Raw genomic sequence first — 22,612 nt, forward strand, 5'->3', positions numbered from 1 at the left:
TTGTTTCTGATATACAGTTCTTGTTAAGGGTTTGTCTTCATTACTCTTATCTACAAATTAATATAATTGTCTTCCTCCTTCTTCCTTAATAGTTTGTTCCTGTGTTATTTCAGATCTGGGACAGCAAATGCATGCAATTTGTTCCTTCTCCTCTTCTACCCCCAGTCATGCCAGGTCTTATGAGGAGAAAAAAAAAAAAGTTTAGGTCTAAGGCAAGTAGGAATTCTGCAATTCTCTTGAGAAGTAAAACAGAGCAGATCATTTCAGCATTGTCAAGGAGCATCCTCAATACATCAGTTCTTTGTGAGGTTACATGACTAAAATTCAACAGGTCTTGTACTTTCATTGGGCTGTGCATCACTACATCCTTTTGATTTGGTTCCCTGCAAGTACTGAATCAAAACCTCTCTGCCACTTCAGAGTTGGGATCCTAGTCTTAAACCCAGGCAGGATCTATCTGAACACTGATGGAATGCAAAAATTCTAATAGTAGCAAGGGCTGGATGAGCTGGCACTTACATGACAAGCTTTTCAAGATACCTTGATCTAGAAGTTAGGGACAGGACTAAAGTTCTTATAGTTGTCAGTTGTATTGTGTAGGCAAATAATAATGCCAACATGTCTAACAAAATTACAGTAAGCATGCTTCCCTTTCTGCTTAAAGAATAACAAAACACACCCTGACACGTGGAATTTCTGGGCTCCAATATGTTGTAAAGTCAGAAGGGGTGGTCCCGGGACTTTACCCAAGAATTACTCAGCCTCTTTTATTGACTTGAAGTCTTTTGAAGTTGGTTGGAGGGGAAAGAAAAAAAAAAAAAAAAAACAAACAAACCAAACAAACAAAAAAACAAACAAACAAAAAAAAACAACCAAACCAAACCAAACAAACAAAAAAAAAACAAAACAAAACAAAGAAACAAAACAACTCATTGACTCTAGTGGGATCAGGCTCATAAACACCCATTTTAGATGCAGTGGATAGAACAAGTCAGTTGGCCCATTAGGCCTATTCCTGGGATACAAAAAGCCAGATCCTAAAAACTCCTGCCTGAGTGCTCATACTTCCCATTCAGTTAAAAAAAAAAAAATAAAATAGGTGCACTGGAACCCAAGTACCTAAATAAACATAGTCCTGGAGACAGTAAAATATTAAAGTGAACATATATAATGAATTTTGCTTACTCCATTGGAAACATCCCAGCTAAGCATCATCTTCGCCCGTTCTTCAGCCTCCTTGGACCCATCCAAAACCAGGCCAAATCCCCCATTGATCACTTCACCCCTAAAAAATATAAATGTAAGAGAATCAAATCAAAATAATTTAAAGAAATCCCACAAAAATCACAGGAGTTAATTTGTTCAGTTGCACTGCAGAAAGAAAGATGAGAACATAGAAATGGTGCTGATTAAGAGACATTAACAGTGTCCTTTATATTAACAATAAAACAAAACAAAACAAAAACAAACAAGCACACAAAAAAGGGAATTTAACAGGGCAAAGGCCTAGTTTCCTGATCTGCAGCAAGCCTGTTCCACCTTTATTGTAATGCCTAGCTAGCAGTCAGTATCTGGTCCAAGCAGGAGTGCCAAAAACTAAGTTTGCGTTGCATCTCCTGAATGTCCATACTGACTCAAGAAACAAGTAAAGAAAGGTTAACACTTCTGACAGTCTGGAGAGTTACCTATCTCTGGGTATTTTTAAACGCTAAGCTGTTTGTTTTGGCTCCACTAGAGCCTGTCATATAGATAGGATCGTGAGGAGGACTGTGTATTTATTGAAGCAGACAGATGGATCTATTTATATTCCCTCGGGACAAATGAGAGAGCATAAGTATTTTATTAAAAAAGCGTTAACCACCACTTAATGCACATCTGCTTCAATCATTTCAAAAACAGTCATTCATTTTGTATGAGATACATAGATGTTTAAAGATATCAGTGCCAACTTTTCAGGAAGCAGACTTATTGGCAGAAGAAGAACAGAAATATGTTAAAACTAACAGATTATACTTGGGAGAAATACCAGTCTGGTTTTAAAAGGACAAGGGAAAACATGTAGAGCAAAACATCTTGTCTGACTTCAGATTCTGGCCTGCTCAAGTTCTTCTTTTGTTGCATATGGTGAATAGTGGTGAATGCAGTTGAATAATTATCTGTTGCTGTAAATCTATGAGTTCTGGTATTGTATCTCAGCATCAGCAATACCTGAGGGTTGGGGCATATCATATAACCACACATGGTATGAGAGACTACTAATGGAGACCCCGGAAGCAGGATTTTGTCCTCTGTGTTTTATAGTTAATATAATGATTAAGTTTACAAAATTTACATATAATAATATCAGACATATCCATGATCAGACAGGAGTTAGGTGTCTTCCAGTCCAGGAATGAATGGTTTCTTACTGTATATTTACCAGCAGTAACTTAAACTTCTCGGGAAATGAGACTACATTGGAGTCTCACAGACTTGAGATCTACTTCCTGAAACTAGAACTCATATTTTTTCATTTTCAATGTAATGTTGTTACTTACCTGATGTTAATTCCCTTTCACTAGTTATATAGTTAGCACCTGTGTGCTAAGTAAGACCCTATCACATGGCTGAGGAAGGAACTTAGAGCTCCAGATCTCACCATCACAGTATCATTCTGTGAATTCCCTTCAGTTTACCACTGTTATTCATATCATTATTACAAGTGCATTTTCTGTTGAAAGGCACAGTTTTCTTGAAACTGACAGTTCTTACAGCAGAATGTTAGTGAATGAATCAGTTTCTCATCTTTAGCAGGAAAATTTGAAACAGTCACATTTCAATTGAGATGTTTGCATACTGTAAGCTCTGACTCTTCAAAATAAAATGTTCCTTTTTGATTGACCCTGTCAACACTTTTCATCTTGGAATATAACTCCCAGGATCTTTTTACTGTGTGAAATCTTTTGTTATTTCTGTTCTTAGTCTCATTTTGAGATGAAAACAAACATCCAAACATCTGCATTTCTTGCAAATTCTACTTTTTGAATTGCTCATGTTGTTACCATCTTGTCCGAAAGAGGGGAGCAGACTGGATGACAACCTTAGAGATGTAATTGTATCAAGACCAGGGCCAGTTACCTTACCATACTCTGCTGTTCTGCATACAGAGACCGAATCAGCACTATTCTTTACTGTCAAAGTACAAAGCTAGAGTACACTTACGAACATCAGTGATGCCATTGCCATGTAATTGGGATCACAGTATGAGCACACCTCAAGACAGCCTACTGGCAATAGCAGATGATAAGAAAGTCAGACCTCTGGACCAGTGCTTTATAAAGATATTCCATATGGGAAGATGATGTTCTTTCAGTAGCAAAGATCCCTTCTGTGCCCAGCATCCCAAAGAGCATCCTTTGAAGCTTAGGCATGAACGGTGAGCATCTGATCTCACTTGCACTCCATAAATTTAGAGCCTCTCCCATCGATTTCCACAGAGTTACTCCAGTATAAATCAGAATCACTCATCAGAATCTGTCCTACTGTCTAAAACTCGCTCATAAATTAAATGCCAATGTTTGTTAGGATGGATTTTCTAGCAAAACCTCTCACTTTTAAAGGGGAGCTCTCTGACTTCATTAGCATTGGGTCAGATCTTCAGGTAATTAAAGAAACATGTGGCATTTTGACCTAAGCTACCTCCTATAATTTCCAGATGCCTCCTTCTAAGGTGATCAAAGAAAACAAGGCCTCTCTCACAATCAAGATGTCACACTGTCAACAGTGCAGTTCAATTCTTAAATTGATTCTGCCTTTTTGTTACTACAGGTTACTCAAGCTCCATGCTAATATACATTCTCCCGCAAATAAACAGACAGCAAGAAATGAATAACATTCATTTGCTGTAATTACAGTCAAGACTATGTTAATCTTAAATCTCTCAAACAGCACATGTGATGCAGATTCCAGCTAAATAAATATTAATCCTGCTTTTTCTGTTTGTCCCACAAGGCTATAGCACAGAAAAATCAGAGCAGTTGAAAGCATTTCTCTAGTCTCACAGGGAAGGCAGGGCCGATCTGTCAGCAGTTGCAGGCAAGCTCAACCTCTTCAGGGAGGACTTCTAGCTGAACACAGTGCAATTGCCATTTCTGAACTTCCTGAACAGAAACTTGCCAATGACAACTTGATTTCTCTCTAATCACATGCATATTTGTTTATAAATATATATAAGCTTACACACACACTTTCACATTTCCAAATCAGCTGATGACAAGAAGATTTTATCAGGCACATGAAGATTGTTTTATTGCAAAGTCAGCTGAATTTTTAGCTTTCTAGAGAAAAACAAAAACAGGCTCCTAAAAACTAAAGGCATCTGTCTCTTTCAGGCAAAGAAAGTAACTTGTTATGGTTGGGGGGTTGTTTTGCTTCTTTTAACACCTTTAAATTGTTCCTCTCTTTCTCCTTAGAAGGCAAAGAAGTGCAGCACTTTAACTAGCCAGGGTGGTGCCGTGATTAGTTAAGCTGAGCAGAACCACCTAATCCTGCCGTGGTTGTCGGGGGCTCTCCAGACCACGGCATCTAATGACATGACATTGTTACCACATCTGAGTCTCAGCATGGTGGCTTATTAAGGCTCATGCAGAGACAGACCTAATTTTCAGGCTCTGCATTCTTCGTTGAAGCACAGTAATTTAATCACAGAGAGCTATGACTGCTCCCGAGAACACGGTGAGCAGGTATTGTTCCACAATGACAAGCCACGAGCAGCCATAGGAAATGTCAAAAAAGATAACCAAACCTTGTTTTTAAATCGATATTTTGATGTCAGTGAATAGCCACATGCTAATTTTCTGATGCATTACATAAATGACAGCACCTCTGCTCTGCCTAGGGGAATTGCTTCTTTCTAATGATGTAACTCTGGTTAAGAAACAACCAAAACAATGTAACTGAAATTGCAGTGTGGTCAGTGCCAGTTTTCCAGAAGTAAGGGCAGTTCTCATCATTCAGCCAATCTCTCTTTGATTTGCTCAGAGGGCTAGAAATGTGCAGGAGGGATTTACCTTATGGAGGCCAGAGAGATAGGCAATATGATCGTTTGCATCCTTTGAATTAAGCATCATCAATGCACAGAACATTCGTGGCATAAGCAATTATTTTAGCAATTCTAATAATTATAATTATCATAAAGATATTCCAAATATTTTGCACAACTTGTAGTGGAGAGTGATTTTCATTGCTTGTATTTCATAAGCAGATACTTTTAAAGTGTAGTCTGCTGCTATCTCTGGAGTCTGAGACTGAGATGACAAGAGTAAGAACATACTCCAGTATGTATTTTTCTTTCAGAGTTATGTAAGTTTGTAAGTTATGAATAAAATCTTGGCCATGGTGGTTATTATCACTGAAATCAGTAAAGGCAAATTTTCATTCCATGTGTCTAAGCCCTCTGAAAGCTTTCTTATCCCATTGTTCAATTTTACTCTCATGTACCTTCTATTCAGTATTTACTTCACTGAAATCAAAGGAAATAGAGTACAGGAGAGGTAACTCTTCATCTGACTTGAAGAGATATTTTCTAGTCTCAGCTCATCTGAATGAGTAACAATTAAGTATCATTAAGTGTCTCAGAGGATAACATCTGCTACAAGATCTTTGGCTTGCTGTTGATTGCATACTCCAGAGCTGGATGGAACAGGGAGGTGGAAGGGTTCACTACAATATTTAATAGAGGGTTGTGCCCCTTTTGACTGGCGACACCACCAAATGAAGTCATCACTGTAAATGGGAGAGGCATTGCTGCACTATGCTGAAAAGAACAAACCAGATCTAAAGACTGCAGTGTGGCCAGGCTTTCCTTTTCCCTACACATCTGCCAATCCAGAGTAACCTTTTAGCAGCATATGAAGGAGATCAGTTTCCCTCCCCGTGTATAATATTTACCTCATTCTGCTTCTCAGTTTAGGCATCTTACGTGAAGGAGGTGTTTAATCCAGTCCTGACTTGGCTGTGGTCTTTTATCCTACCAGGCACAAGCAAGGGGAGAAGACTGGGGGGTTTGCTAGCACCTGAGCTGTTTTGTATCAATAACCCCTTGTTGCACTTTAGCACATGAGCATTTATATTGGGGTCCTAAGGTCACATATTTAAATACAGCTTGAGGGGAAACCTAAACATAATCCATCCACTAACACTCTGGCTGTGCATGTGTGAAGACAACTTTGGAAGCAGGATCTGTTCAAAAAGACCACAGCAGACTGTCCTCGTTTGGCAAATTAAGTTCTTCAACTGTGCTGTGGCCAATGTCCAAAACACTTTTTCTAGACATATGGGCATTAATTAAAAAAGCCTCATACAACACCACACTTTACTTTATGATATGTCGTTCCAGTCCTTGTTTCCAAACCCATCCTTCTCATGTACATGACATTGTACTACTTCAGTGATACATGCATCTTTTATGCAATTCCCCTCCTGTCTCTCCTCCCCACACACATACACAGTAGTGGCAATAGGATTCAGAGTCCAGCTTTAGAAACATAGATAAATTCTTACCAGCCAACTCCACCACCGTTGTGCAGTGCGACCCAGGTCGCTCCTCTGAACGCATCTCCTACAAAGTTCTGTACCGCCATGTCTAGGAGGAGAGCAGAGGTGTTATGGATCTGACATGCTGCATTCACTATTTTGTTGTGATGCTCACTTCATCCCCTGACACCTTGATTATGGCTGTGTGAAGGCAGTGTTGAAGGCAGGTTTTACTCACAGCTTCTCTCACAGACATACGCTGAACATCTCATTCGTGGGAGGAACAGGTAAGAGAGATTTTTCCTACCACTCTTTGTTCCTACACTGGAGGAAGCAAATGCCAGTTTCACATTGTGGTTTGTGAGGACTCTGATGCTTTCTGTATCTGTGATCCAATTCAAGAAGTTGAAGAACATACCACTTCTCATCTGGGATATCCCTCCTCAGGGTGAAAAGAGATACAACCCTCTCCTTTGGGAATGCCTCAGCTGTGGAAGAACAGGCTGGACACATCCATGGGGAGGATTTCAAAATGGGGGGGGGGGGGGGACACACGATGACACACATGGAAAACTACACACCTTGCAGTTCTCAGAAGCCTGAAGTATTTTCAACTAAGACTGCAGAGTTAATTCAGCCCTGTGCAGAAAGCCAGTCTAAAGCTAAGGAGTAGCATTTTTGGGAACACAGTTGGGATGAAAGTGGTATTGGCCCTGATTCTCTGGATATGGGAGAATTTTACCCTGAACAAAAACAGCTAAAATCACACAGGAGGTTTATTTTGTTTTTTAAAAATGAAGAAAAATAATTTAGCAGACAAATGTAATTTGACTAATGTCAAATGCATGATTTCCACTGAAATGTCCACTAGAATTTTCTATATTCGCTACAATATGTGCTAAAACATATACCCAGAGTGGTGGAAAGAGGTATGCAAAGAGGATAACAGTGTAAAGTTTACTGAAAACATTTGTCCAAATTTCATAGATCATTTTGCTGTGCTTTTAACAGCAAAAAATAAGAGACAAACAGCAATATCCCCACCAGTGACATTTGCAGACTTACTGTAGCTACGTGTTTGATGGAAAAATGAGTTTACTTGAGCACTAATATATGTTAAACCCTGTCAAAAGCCCCATTATGGCATCTTTTATCTGGCATTATGTCACTTTAATGACCCAATTATAATAATTACAGTGCTGTCAGGAGGGAATGGTAGAGATCAAACTACCCATATTCTAAAACGTACAGATTTCTTCCTCAGCCACTAGCATAAGAGTGGAGGTTGAACAAGGAGCATGCAAGTAGACTAACAATGTAATAATGTGCTGCTCCTTGTCTTTGATAAAGGTCACTAACTGTGCAAATGTCTGTGCTGAAAAACACTCTGCAGAACAGCAATGACCCATGTTTGCCAAGGATCAGGCTGAGGTACTTACTGTAAAACAGACAAGCAAACACTCTGGAACATTCCTGTGTACCAGAGAGGAGCAAATTTCACCAGAACCAGCTCAAATGTGGTGTTAAAACAACATGAAAGAAGGGAAAGAGGAACATCTAAGATTTTATTCTATTACCTCCAGAGGGTCATTTGGTAAAACAGACTTAGACCTGGTTTCAAAGACTAGTGAAATCAGTGGTCAACAGACTTTAGATAAGCCCTCGGAGAAGGCAAATGGTTCATGTAAATCACAAAATACAATGAAAAACACAGCATGATGAGCGTTGGGGCTTAGCAAGACTTGTTTCTATTGCCCACTTCTGAAGGCATTGCCTGAGGTTTACTTAAGTTGCTAAGCCCTTTGGTGGAGACATTACTTTGGATTGCTGTTCTCTGTGCAGCTGCAGCATTTTCTCACAGCTTGTCAGAACTGAAAATTATTCAAGGCATCTGTCCATCTGGCCTATTAGAACTAGCCAACATATTCAAAAAGTGTTGAAGTAGGACTGATAGACACAGCTAAAAGCCTCATTTCATCAAGAAATCCAGTTAAGATAGCAGGGAACTTTTATCCTTAAAATTGAGCCATAAATTGGTTCTATTATGAATTCCCATAATGGAAGTAATTCAATATGCTTAGCTACCTCTATCATAATTTCTCCTTCTACAGCAGCTTGTATCCTCCAATCTCACACCACTTTGCAACTGTCAGTTCATGACATGAGGAAACACTACCGGGCTAAAGCTATTATCATAATTTACACTTTATGGATGGAAAATTGAGGAAGATTTAGGTTAAAAAATGCTTAGTTCATCATTCATTTTTTCAGGTCTCCAATCTGATATTTCTTGGGTTTATTTTACTAAAGCATAATTTCACAAACCCAAAAGCAGGGTCTGGTTAGCTCAGGTCGGGTGTACAGAATTAAAGGCTCCTTTTGTATAGCAAACCTACATGACTTGCCCACAGTCACACTGTAAGTGAGCAACAAGCCTTGGAGTCTAATCCAGAACACCTGACATCCATTCTTGTGCTTTTATTATCAAAGTATGTTCCCTTATGACCAGAAAAGTTCCCTTCAGAAACTCCAGACTGTTTCCTTGAGTCCTTGGGCAATGAAATGAATGCCACTGTGTTTGCTTTAAGCAAAACACTATTATAGACCTGATTTTTATCTTGTGGATCCCAAGGAAATAGGGCTGTAATTCTGCTCAGATCACCTCTTTGAAACAGTGAGGTGCAAAAGTAAAATCAAACAGAAAATACAGTCCTCTGAGACAGACTCCTTTCCACTTACATTGAGGTAAATCTGGTGCATCTTCCCTGAATTTTCAGTATTGTTCTGGACCTCTCCTATTTAACTAGCTCCACATCCATGTCTGTATCACTATTAAATCTCACAAAGCTTCTCAGGAAATCTGATTAATTGGGATTAAAGAGTTAAACAAAAGCATTTTTAAAATGTTGCATAAAAAAACAATTTATCTTTTAAAGCAATTTCCTTGTTTGCCCAGACAGACAGACAAGCCCCAGCTGCTCTGCTGACCCGCACAAAAGGCTGATCCATCATAAATGTTCGACGTTTCTCTGTAAGGACTGTCGGTCCCACTCACATCATGATGATCTCGGCTGAGCACTACTGGAGCCTGCAAAAAGCCAAGGACGAGAAAATTGAATCCTTCATGGACTGTCAACGCTACCGAGGATCATCATTTGCTGGGTTCACTTCTGTCTCAAGTAATTTCAAACCTCAGCTTTGCCCCCTCTTCCAAACTCTCTGAAACACCTTATCTGTTATTACAAAACAGTTGTTCACATACTGTTCATGAAAGCCACCGTCCTTTCGTAACTAAGAGCTTGTTTTTATGCCAGTGGCATCCTCAAAGGAGGGCAGGGAAAGAGGGGAAGTAGTAAGGTTATTTAATCTGAGCATTTCTTTGCTGAAATTTCAAAGTCATTTCAGTATGCAAAAATCTTCATTCAAAAATAGTTCTTGTTTGCTGTTGAAAGTTAAAACTAACAGTAAGAAGTTTTACACATTTGCTTTCCTTTGGAAGACTTCAAGACTAAAAATAAGTTAGCAATGAAAATCAGCAATTTCATACAGCTCAAGTCCATTCTTGATCTGGAATTTAACTGACAGTATGAATCTAGATCAGCTTGCAGGTCTTCGTTATCATTTGCCATGCACAGGGTTTATATAAGGATCATTCACTCTTGGCATGGTGTGGTCTGGAATTAACTGGCTCTGTTTTATGCTGGCAGTGAATTAGAAAATCACTGAAAATAGACATGAGCACCCAGCCTGCAAGAGGAGGAATGGAGATTTGCAGAAACAAAAAAAGGATGCAACAAAATCCAAAGGGCCTGGGAGTCTGACCTTGTCAGTCATAGCTCAAAGGGAGTGCTCTCTCTGGTCAGGTTTATTTTTTGAGACTAGCTTGCAGTGATATTAATTTTGAGTCCTGAGGTCAACAGCATTTGAAATATTTTAACAAACATTTTCTAAGTAACTAAACCTAGACCTTTTCTAGCTGGAATCCATTCTAAGTTTTACTTGAGTTTGCCCCTTTAAAAAGGGTAATTGTAATTCAGCTATAAAAGAGATGGAGGCGAATGAGTGGCAATGCCTTGGTTCTGACGCTGTTGTACACATGGAAAATAACAGATATAATTACTGAGTGGTGCCGACATCTACCTACAATACTCATGAAGAACCCAGAAAATCCCAGTAACAATCTCGTCCACAGTTTGTACTTTTATACCACTACATATGGCCAATGGGATTTTACACAGACGAGTAAGGTATTATGCACTAGAGTGGCAATGTTAAGCCTAACGATTTTCTTCATCCACATATGTAATGCAAATGAAAATTGACTGCAGAGCTGACTGGAGCCATAATATGGCTGAAAGTGAGGGATAGAGAGTAAGAAGCACTGAGGGGTGTCACCGTCTCTTGTTACTTTCAACATCTGTGACACTGCTAAAGAGCTGTAGTCCCCGCCTCGTGTTTTCAGCAAATCACAGCATAATATGTTGTGCATGTAGATGTCCAAATAGAAAATAAGGCAGATTCCCAACATGAAATATATGGTAGCATATTTCAGAGAGTCTCTCTTCTGTTACATAGTGCAGTATTGGTGACAGGCAGAGAGGACTGATCCACGCTAACAGAATACTGGTCACATGTAAAAGGCCAGCACTTCTGATCTCACAGATTGAAGCTTTCTTCCTTCCCACCTGCCACCCCAGTCTCAGATATTAAACACAATTACCAGACCATATCAAGACAAAAAAGACAAACCTTAATCCTTCCTTCAGAAATTGCTCGATTAATAGCCACGGCTATAGACACACGACCCTTCTGATCAGAATATAAGATTCTAGCTTGAGAGCCAACAACCTGGAAAACAAAAATGCCAGCGTGATAAGGTTCTCTGTGCAACGGGCTTATCTTTCAGCCCCAGATAAATGGAGTCACAGGAGTGACCCCTTCCCTTTTGTAGGAGAAAGTGCAGATTATTTCCTCGACAACATCCAGCTTCCAGAAAAAAAAATAAATTAAAATCCCTCTTCGAACTGAGTTTTATCTTCATCCACACAATCAGTGAGATGTATTTCTGTATTCTTCTGCTACTATCCAATAAATCCCATTTTTTAAATCCACCTGATTGCTAGGCTATAATCCCCCTATCAACAAATCCCTTATCAACAACTGAGAAGCAGAGGTTTGGAACTGGCAATGTCGGGCTGGAAGGGAAGAGAAATATGGAGACGAAGAATTGCAAAGAACATCTGTCCTGCACAGCTATGTTCGTCTCCAGCTTTTACCCCACAGACCAATCTGGTTTCCAGATGAGGAGAGAACATATGAGCCCTACAGTGTTACTGGTTATCTTCACAGTGAGAGCCTGTCCTAAAAGAAAAACAAAGGGTGCTTCACTGGCATCCTGCTTCCCACAGCATAAAAGGATGGCAGTTCTTTGGCCTCATCACCTGTTTTGAGAAGGGTACTGGGAACTGCAGGCGTGAAGAGGTTGGGCCAAAGCAATGACAAGAAGGACATTTTGAATAGCACTCTGAAGGAAAAGTATTTACAAATGAGGTGGAGGGTTAATCATTTATGTGTTTCACTCCAGACAGAAGACTAGATATTGCTGGACTATTTGAACACTTCCAGATGAGGAAGTGAGGGGAAATAACTGCTTCAGCTAACCCTAAAACCCTGCTGTGGAGAGAGGCTTATGTTATCAGCCCTGGGAATTACAGCCAGTGTTTTAATTCATGTCCATTCCTGCTTTTCACTCCAGCATTCAAAAACTGCATTCTGGACCAGGAATGGTCACATGTGCCAAAGGAGGCTGTGCACTTACCAAGCTGTGCCTGCCAGCTTCCCGAATCCAGCGGATGTTGTCGTGGTACTGCTGCTTCACAGATGTGCTCACTTGCAAGAGAAAGCAAGAAATAAAAGAGGTTTTGAAAATGAATGCAATATGCTCTAAATTTAATTTAATTCATCTGACAGCACTAGGAAGTCAAATTCTACTCTCAGATACAAGCATGCATATAGGAAATGATATATAGAATCCTCTGTGCAGCTGATGCAGTAACTGGTACCATGTATTTAGAGAAAGGTATGAGATGTTGCCCAGGAGACAGCTGGAACAACAACTCTCATCCAGATCTTTACCAAACTAAATTAAACCTTGAAATATGGGTTATATGTACTGTTCATTTTTGGTCACCTGGCTTGCTGCCTACTAAATGCCAATCCCTTTCTGAGCCTTTGCTAAATTCGTAGCTTTAGCAAACTCCATGACATTGGGTGCTACAGTCCTGTCTTGCATCAGGTAGTAAATGACTCCTTTGAGTCAGATAGCAGAAATTTTCAGAAGCAGCTGGCAATACGTACTTGAGGATAAGTTATACCAATGCTGGGACATAGATTTATAGCACAGCAGTTGCTCTGTACTAAATGGATCACATGAATGTTTTTATCCCAAGATAAAAATAAGGTCTTTTATCCTACAAACTGAGGTATGTTGCTTCACATTACCATGAAGCACAAACTGCACAGAAAAACTTATTACGGATTAGCCCCTTTATGTGTAAATCCACCCTACACCTTGTTAGATATATATCTTATCTAATTGTTTTATATTCTCCAGATTCTCATCTCATTTATATCTGTGCCATTCCATCTCAATCAGCCAAACCAGAGGAGTAAGAATAAAGATACTCGACGTGGAAAACAGTGAAATATCAGTCAGATACACAGTGACCTCAGTACAATCAGCTGCCTCCAAAGGGATGGCACCATCTGTAGCAAGTGAGTAACAAAAGGGAGAGGGGGTATGGAATAAGACAGGAGCATTGTCTTACTGTCTTAATTTGAGGGGCTTTTACAGTTATGCCTTTTTACACAGTCTGAGTGTGAGCTCAGATGAGGTTACAGCAGCTGAAGAAGTTACTGCCTGTAGGATCTTCCTCTATGGGCTACACTATATCACATTACCTTGTCCTGAGAGATATGGTCAGCTACCAGGGCTCAGCTGGCATTTGGCAGCAAGTTAAGCCACAGTGATTTGCTCACATATTGGAGCTTCAAGTTATAATAATTTCTGCAGATGCCAAGATAGCATGTTCCCCATCACTTTCCAGCTCTCACTCATTTTCAAGTCAAATTATAATGTACACATAACTGATGTTCAAAAGTCAGTCAAACTGGAAAAACTGCACACTGCAAACTTGAAATTGTCCCTGGTAACTGAGAAGAGTATTTAGAATACTGCCTTTCCACTAGGCAATATGTCAGCAGATATGCCTAGTAAAACTAGAAAAAAAAAAAAGAAGAAAAGGCAAGGTACTCATATTTATTCCAACTTGTTAAAGGGAGGTGTAAAATATGCTCATTCCTGCAGAGGCAGGCCTTTCATACAGAGAGCTTTAATGATTCTAAAAAGACCTGTCAGTGCTTTAGGGGTTGGCTCCAAGTGGTGGCTTCTATACTGTGCAATAAGGATTAACATGTCACCTCTTAGCTTCACAGGGAGTGAAAGATGAAATACCCCTTAATGCTGTCATACTAGGATTGTGCTGCCACTCATAAGCTTTAAGGAAGCATATTCTAGAAGGTAATGGGTAGTATTCACTTCGGTCATTATAGATCTTTAACGAGAGTTTACTGAAGTTACTCTGGAAAACTGAATAAAGAATTAGTTCCTTTCTATCACTTTTATAAGCTATCTCAGAGAGTACCTACCATATGTTACACATCACAGAGCACAAACTTACAGAAAAAATTTTACCTTTTGTTAATTCTATAGAACATATCCATAAGAGAAGACAGATGAGAATACTGGCTACAAGGACATATCTCAACACAGCACATCTGTGCCAGCTCCAATAAATAGTCATATTCTCTGTCCTAAACCGTGGTGTGTCCAAAGTTGGAATTTATCAGTTATCCTGGGGAAGTGAAGAATCCTCCCTTTTATTTAGTCTTACTTCCTGCAATTGAAACAATCGTACAGCTCTTTCTAGAAAGACCTTAACTTTAGAGTAGCTCTGTGTCTCTCATTTGTTAAACTGCTGCTTCCAACTCCTCACCACAACAGGAATATATTGTGAAGCCAGGCAAGCTCCTGTGTTGCTTCTGGTATTTCATAGGCCCTTGTACTTATTTAGGGTTTAAAAGATACTAGAAAGCATTGTGTACTCAGAGGAATAGTCCTCATAAACACAGAGATTGGCTCCCTTAGCTCTTGGGAGATGTGTATTGCTGTTATGCATCAGCTCAGTCTTCAAACTACCACAGAGCTTGTAAATCCAAGTTACACTCCAATCATCAGTGCTGCATCTCTTGTGCAAAGACCAGCTTAAAAGCTCGAGTACCTTAGGAGTAGAAGCAGATGACAACACTACACTGGACTTTTTCACAGTTTGTGAGGTTTAAGTGCAAAAATTAATCTCCACAAAAGGAGAAGGATGATTAACATTGGACTCAAGGCCAGGTCAAAAGTTTAGACTTGGAATACAACAAACTTCAGCTCTGTGGAATTTTCACTCAGCCTTCGTAACAGATTCTTTTATAAAATTCAAAGGTAGGTTCAGATTTTAGATGTATGTGTGTGTGAGGATATCCAGACTCTGGAATTTGGTCCAAGCCCAGGTCCCATAGGAAGTGGACAGCAAGTGGAATACTCAAGAACATGAATTCATGAATGGCTGTTTATTTTCCGGCCAGATTCTGTTTTCATTTCTCTTTGAAATCCTATTCCCATTGTCTTGCCAAATTCAACAGCAAATCCACTAATAACCCTGACCTTAAGCCTGTTTTTACCTGTTGGGATTTTTTAAATGTCATTTTTTGTTTAAATTAAGAATATACATGCAAGAGTTCAGTGATTTTTGTCTGTGGAAGAGATTTCTCTCCCCAGCTTTACATTACCATCTATATAAACACCCACATACTATTGTACACACAGTAACTGATTCATTTCTTAGTCTTGCAATGCAAACCATCCAAAAGTCACGCATCAGGTAAATCTTGAGAGAAGATTACTGTAGATTGAAGTACATGGCAGAAAAATTACTGGACATTTTTGTTGAAGATATATCCAGCACTGTAGCACTGGATTTCACCCTCTCTTTAATTAATCGGATGGACCAGGTTTAAAAACATGAAAGTTTTGATATCCATAAGAAAAAGTAGGCACTTCTGGGTCATTGCATTAAAAACACCTCATGCTTTAGTCCTATTTCTTGAAGATAACTCCTAAGGAAATTTTAGGAGAACAGACATAACTAAGGACCTTGCAGGGTCAGACTCACTCTATCAATAATTAACCTCTTGGGAGGAAGAGGAGGCTGGACACCTGCCTTACATTATAGGAAGACAACAGTAATTTTGTTTCATATAAGAGACATATCTGAATATGGTATATCCTTTTCAGAAATACCACTCTAGATCCTCACAATGCTAACTGTCCCAGAACAAATAGGAAAACATTCAAAATTTTCACACTTCTATTCATATTTCAGTTATGTCTTTCTTGAAAGAAGGAACAAATATTTCAATATTACCAGGTAAAAATATTATGCTCTCCTCCCCATAAAATATGCTTTGGATTTGTGATCCAGTTCCTTCTGATTCCTTCCTTGATTCTGAGAAGCACAAAGCTCCACTCTCTGGAAATAGAAGAGCTGAGGACTTCAGTGCTAGGGGACAATGACACTTAAGACTTTGAGTTACTGTAAAAGTACACAAAGAAAGGGAAAGCAGTAGGGCCTTCCACTACAGCCTGGGAGATTAGGATTCATGTTTGCTGACACAAAATTATCCTTGTCTCCATTCATAAGCAGGGAATAACAGTAATAGCCCAGTGTCAGGGATATGGAAGACTGAAATACAGTGTAATTCCTAGATACTGTGGTAGCATACAGAGACATGCAGATATTACAGATTGGTTCCACCAGTGAGTAGAAACAGCTTTCAATTTATTAACAAATGACAAAAAAGGAAGACCTCAAAATTGTAATCACAAATAAATGACACTGGATGGAGCACCACATCCATGAAATCTGATTTTCCTGCCACTGATCTGCCTGCTACCCTCTTAAAAACTTCCCTAGATTCCCTTGCCTCATTCACCTGTGAGACAGGGGCAAAGAAATGTGACTCCTTTAAAAAACTCTTGGAGACCTGTTGATGAAAGAGACTGTTTGTCTTAAAGTTTCAAGGTGACAAAGTGCAGGAAAATCTTAAATGAAAAGAAAGGCTCAGCCAAAATTGCAACAGTAGCTTTGGGATCAATAACCTCTCTACATGGTGTTTTTACATTTCCCCTACTGGTTACACTGATTACAGGATTTTGGAGAACAGCAAGATTTCCTGCCCAGATGGAACAGGCAAGATATTGCTTTCTATGGTTTCAGACAAAAGCTAACACACATTTTTCAACTCTCAGTTTCATTTTCTTCCCCAAAGCACCCCCAGTGATGGGGGCATGGATGGTGTCTTACCTCCCTGACGTATAGAGTCTTCCAGCACAGACATGGCAATTGAGTCAGTGGTAGCAAGATCCTGTGGGTCACCTGAGGTACAGACCCAGCGGAATGGCCCAAATCCCAGGGAAAAAATGTCCCTGGGAAGAGAACATGTTTCATTAAGAGATAGTTGAAATTCTTTCCTTATTTATCCTGGCTGCTAGCAGTGCTTTTCTTTCATTAGCTGGAGACGGAAGAATTTTAAACATTTTCAATGAACTAATCTAAACAGAAGCATCAAGGAGCATTAATTGAGAAATTAAACAGGGCTGTTTCACACAGCCATTGACTGCTGTATAAAAATACAGTCGGGCCAGAATTTTGAAAGAAAATTTGGGCAGTTCAATCAAATGTGCATCATCAGATGAATTGCAGTTTTCTTTGGTTTCATCAAATATACTCTCCCTGCTGCCTGGTCTTTTTGTCCTTAACTCACGCTAGCTCTGAGTGCATCTGCACTACCAGACAAGTGCAGGTTCTGAACAAATGCCTGAGTCCAGACTCGTTTGCTGTCCACATTGTTTACACACAATAGTAAGACACGCTTCAGTTGAGTTCCAGGAGAATAGATCTAATCCAGATAGTGCCTTACTCTATGTTCAAACTCTTATTCACATGGCACCAGCAAGTTAAGGACGAGTCAGAGGCAAAAGGTGTTATAAACTCAGTCCCTCAACAGATCTCCCGAGCTCAGCTTTTTATACAGGTATGCACAGCTCAGGTAAAAGGTACAGTTGGCAACATGGGCAGAACAGTCTCCTATTTCAGACGTGCTTTTAACTTCAGTGTAGCCATAGGCTTTGATGATTTGGAATTGAGCTCTACTGTTCTGAAGAGACAAGCTCTTAATTTTTAGCATCTAGAAGTAAAGTTGCATATAGTTACAGTTTTAGGCTGTGACTTGGCTATTCTGTTGAATGGAACTGCTTAAGGAAAAAAGATGCAACAAAAGAGAAAATGAAGCTATTCATGTAAAAAAGTGAAGAGTTTTGATTTGGCAATGTTTTAGCTTACTATTCACACATCCGGTGTCTGCTTTCATAAGACCTTTTAGTTCTAAGAAGAATAAAGCTTTACACCAAATTATCAAGACGTACCATGCCCTTCAGGACAAAATATTAGCAAAACCTCTGCTGTCAGAGTTTACTTATATTAATCACATACAACATGTCCCTCCAGGTTTAGTTCTTCTTTTCCCCTGTAAACAGGAAAATGCAAGGAATAACTCTAAGGAAGCCAATAGAAAACATGAGCATGATGCTTACAGCCAACAGAACATCTTCCTAAACTACACTGGGCATTATTCCAGAGCGGAGAAAAGTAAGACTAACTCTAGCATAACACCTGTGAGATCAATTTTCCTACTACTACTCTTGAGTCCCTTTCATCATTTATAGTACATTGCAAGATTTTCACTAAGTGGAATCTCTGTAGTACTCTCCTCCTAAACAGAGGGAATCACAAGGCACCTGGGTGCTTTATTTCAAACTCTCCCCAACATACCCCATGATGTGCTGAACATATGAAGGATATCGAAATTCTGTTTTATTGGCTCCTCTTTTCTCAACATCAGCACCTATAAAATAATTTTAATAGTCAGTGATTTGATGAAGAAAAATTCTAAAATATAAAACTAGACTGCACCTGGGTTCCCATAAAGGCTCTACCTCAGCTACAGGGAAGGTCAGGGATCTCAGAGAACAAGAGAAAGAGAGAGACTAAAGAGTTAATATAACACAGTGTTCAATCCTATCCTACCAAAATAAACAGCTGGGAAGATGCATGGAGGATAGTCTTGTTTCTACCTAACAGCTCCAGGTTCTACTCACCAGCTCTTTGAGCTTCCAAGAGAAATGCATTGCCATAATCCCAAAAAAACATGCCCTTATCAGCTAGTTTGTTAATAGCAGCCACATGTCTCTTCAGACTGAAATAAAGAAGGCAACAGTTATTCTTGAGATTGATAAAATATCAAAAAGAATAATACCATGAACTCACTAAAGGCATGGGAGCAGAGGAAGACAGATGAAACTGAAAGACCCTGGAGAAATTGAGACATAAACCCATAAAATATCAACTGAGATCCTTTCAGTCCCTTGCATGTGTTATCCCCAAATCTTGATGTGATTTACTGTCATTAAGGTAACTTCATTAATTAGCAGAGAGGGGTCATGTCTTTCAGCAAAGAAATGTAGCCAGCTCTGAGGATGGAAGGCAATAACAAAAAACAACCTAGACAAAACAGCAAAACAGTTTAAGAAGTTCACAGAGAAAGTGAGCGGAGACGGAAACACCAAGAATAGCTAAACCTCACTGTTCTGGCCCCTGCCTTGGCCAAACCAGCCCAATTTTCCCTTTGTTTCCAATAGTGGACCATATTCCAGGACTGCGCTCTGTGATACCATTTCCACTTAATATTATCTAGTTCTTATCTCAATGCATAGTCACATCTGAAGTTGTACATGCATAGATGTAACTTCTTGAACCTCTGTAGAGGTAAATCAGTGCTTAACAAATGAAATTGGAATTTTTTTAGGTCATACATATCTTGTCAGAAATTACTCCTTCCCAGAAGTTTACCTTTCTGTTACCTTTGTCTTCGAGTAGTATGATGTAGAATTGGGAAACTGGAAAGGTTCTTGTAGGTATCTCATTCAAAGTCAAATATATTATATGCCCATATTCTACCTTCTATTGGAAAAGGTATCCAGCAGGAATGTTCAAGGTGAACGAAACCAGAGTGGGAGCCATAAAGTTTCAAAAGTATCAGTTGAGAACAACACTACAGCTTGTTGCCTCTGTTCCACTGTTCTTTATTTATATAAAAATTATGCCAAATTGCTCCCTTTATAATGTCCAACTCCAATTTCACTTGCAAAGTTGTAAATTAGGAGTAGCTCCCTGAAATTAAGATACTAAACAGAATTTAAATTACAGCTTCATCAAGCTGGGAGGAGTGACTGGGGGAGATTGTCCCCTCCTTATATCATTTCCTAAAAAACAATTACTGGACACAGCTGGAATCATGGTAGGCTAGATGGACTTTCTGACTTACCTATTGGGTTTTGATGCTATATTCAGTGAACCTAAACCGACTGGTAGACTATTTGGAATTGTACTTATTTTCCCAGATTTTAAAAACTTAATGCAATTTAGGAATTTACAGAAGTGAAATAAATCATTAGTGTTCATACTTCTGATCTTATACACTAGAGACTACTCCTAAAAAGGTGGGTAAGGACTGTTTGCCAGATTCTGAGTGATAACTATATAAGTACAAAGTCAGGAGTTACCAGTACTGTAGCTCTACCCCAGATTTCTACTGAAATATTGAAGAACAGAAACTTCTTGTGAGAAAGACAAAGATCTGTTCACTTACAGAGCAACTAAATTTAAGGTTCAAAACATGTATTGCCAGAACATTTACCTCTCTTGTACCAGGGTCCGGAACTTCCCCGGATTGGTGGAAAGGAGCTGCTTTGCTTCCTCAAAGCCAAGCTGTACCGGATAATATCCCCCGCTGAATGGGTTATGACACGAAGTTTGGTCAGATCCCAGATCAACTAGCAGCTCTCCTGTTGTGTCCAACTCATATACTAGCCTCTCCCTGGGGAAGACAATGAATGGAGTGTTTGAACAGAAGCTGTCATTTCACATTCTACCTCCTCTTTCAGGTGAACATCTTCCATCCCAAGTGGTTGTTTATAAAGGTATGCCCTTGGCAGGCTTGGTCTTTGTTTTAAGATTCAGAAGGTGAGAAATGATAGCGACGAAGATTTAGGTGCAACTTTTATAATTCACATTTACCTGTGCAGGAATGCTGATAGACGAGTCAGATACCAGTATGACATACCAGTCTTATTGGTCAGTCTCAATCCTTTGTATATGGTCTGGCAGCAAGACTTATCACTGAATAAAGCCTCAAGAGTGCCAGAATTTCTATCCATCATATGATTACTTTTAGTCAATCAGTAGTTCAATACTTCTATTCCTCACTGAAGTCAAAGACATTTTCTTGCTATCCAATTAGCAAAAGCTTAGAAGGAAAGGTATACATTCTTTCTTCAACCAAGGAAGAATCTTAGGGATTTATTTTCCTAAAAAGTTCATTGTCCATAAGGAAAAGAGGGGGATTGGGCATGGAAAGAAACTGGGAACTGGAACACAGGGATGAAGACGCCTTTTTTGACAATACGGTTTTTCTTGAGCATCTAGAGTAATTAAATCAGCACTAGGTTTAATGCCTCTTCTCTTCCAAGTTTGAAAACTAATTCCAGGTTGACTAATAAGCAAAAGTATTAATATATCCATTATCCATATATACTACTTACCACAGATCTACCACATTCCCATGGTAACCCAAACTAAGGGCAATTTTATTCTTTCTTGCATCTCTAGAATAGATTAAAAAGATTGGTTGAAGAAAATGTACCTTGTGTAATTCCATCTTGCAATGTACAAATCGCATACAGAATCAAACCCAGCAAAAAAGTCTATACGTGGTTTCCAACACTCATATAGGCAACAGATCTTTCAACCTTTATGTAATTATTAATCACTGGTTCCAGAAAGCTTGCATGATGCTTCAAGTGTAACATTATTTGTAACTGCTCTATGTGTATTCATGAAACCGAAAAAAGACACATTTAATGTACATAAATTATATGAATCATTAGTAGTGGTGTGCAGTAAGCACTGATAGTCACTAATGATGACTGCTGCTGTCAAAAGCAGACCTGGAATAAGAAGAGGTGTCCCTCAACCCCTTCTATATGCACAGTAAAATGGCACAACACAGAAAGGTGTGAAGCGCGGATTAGGAAGCAGAGATAAACTCACTGAATTATGTTACAAACCATACCTAAGGTACGCAATGCAATGGTCCAGGTTGTTAGAGATTTCCATCAGCCATCCCTGCTTGTGACGTTTCAAAAGTGCAGCTTCATCAACCTAAGAGAAATAGCAGGGATCTTAAAACTCCTGTTTCCCCTATCCAGTCACTTTTACCTTTCGTTTTTCAATTAGCCTGCAAGAAAGAGTAGCAAATAGGTAAAGGGAACAGCCCTGCCTTGGCCTCAAGAATATGGAGTGATTGTTCAAATACCTTTTTTTCACCTCTGTTTTTTTTAACACTTTCTGTTCTTTTACTCCAGGCTTGAAGCATGAAGAAAAAGACTTTTTGATATATCACTTCCCAAAATATTTTACAAACCAAAAATTATTAAAATTGTACAAGAGGTAGTATTTTCTGCAAATTCTAATTATTCTTATTGTTTTCTTTTCATTATTATATTAAAAAAAAAAATGAAAGCCAAAATCTTTCCAATTTATTTTTCAAACCTGGCTATTTTCTGTGAAAATAAATTTCTATTTAATTAAGGAAATATTTTCTTTGATGAGCTCAGAGATAGACACTTCTGCCAGACTGCCCAGGATGAAGCAATAGTTTGCTGAATAAAATTGACCCTCATTTTTATTTTTCAGCTGCTGGTTGAAAATCTCAACCAAATATGGAAAAGAAAAGAGGAAAGTATTTTCTTGTCCCAGCTGGCTAATGCCTCTGAAAAACGGAATGGATCAAAACCAAAGTATGTCTTGAATTCCCT

The 22,612-nt window shown here is 39.1% G+C and overlaps 1 protein-coding gene across 3 annotated transcripts in view; it reads right to left on the bottom strand.

Annotated features, from left to right (window-relative positions):
- UROC1 (urocanate hydratase 1) overlaps positions 1-22,612 on the bottom strand; it is a 47,001-nt gene that overhangs the window by 1,052 nt on the left and 23,337 nt on the right. For 2 of the 3 annotated variants that reach the window (XM_042799696.1, XM_042799695.1), the window contains exons 13-23: positions 21,868-21,956; positions 21,338-21,400; positions 20,434-20,613; positions 18,836-18,933; positions 18,510-18,582; positions 16,983-17,104; positions 12,332-12,402; positions 11,263-11,361; positions 9,502-9,601; positions 6,541-6,622; positions 1,186-1,285 (exon numbers count right to left, since the gene is read on the bottom strand). In XM_042799696.1, the coding sequence (XP_042655630.1) occupies positions 1,186-1,285; positions 6,541-6,622; positions 9,502-9,601; positions 11,263-11,361; positions 12,332-12,402; positions 16,983-17,104; positions 18,510-18,582; positions 18,836-18,933; positions 20,434-20,613; positions 21,338-21,400; positions 21,868-21,956 (1,077 nt within the window). The remainder of the gene's footprint in view (positions 1-1,185; positions 1,286-6,540; positions 6,623-9,501; positions 9,602-11,262; positions 11,362-12,331; positions 12,403-16,982; positions 17,105-18,509; positions 18,583-18,835; positions 18,934-20,433; positions 20,614-21,337; positions 21,401-21,867; positions 21,957-22,612) is intronic. The other variant, XM_042799697.1, reaches the window with a different exon arrangement.

The sequence above is a fragment of the Tyto alba genome, unplaced genomic scaffold (assembly GCF_018691265.1).
Source record: "Tyto alba isolate M040663 unplaced genomic scaffold, T.alba_DEE_v4.0 Super-Scaffold_3, whole genome shotgun sequence".
NCBI classification, from domain to species: Eukaryota; Metazoa; Chordata; class Aves; order Strigiformes; family Tytonidae; genus Tyto; species Tyto alba.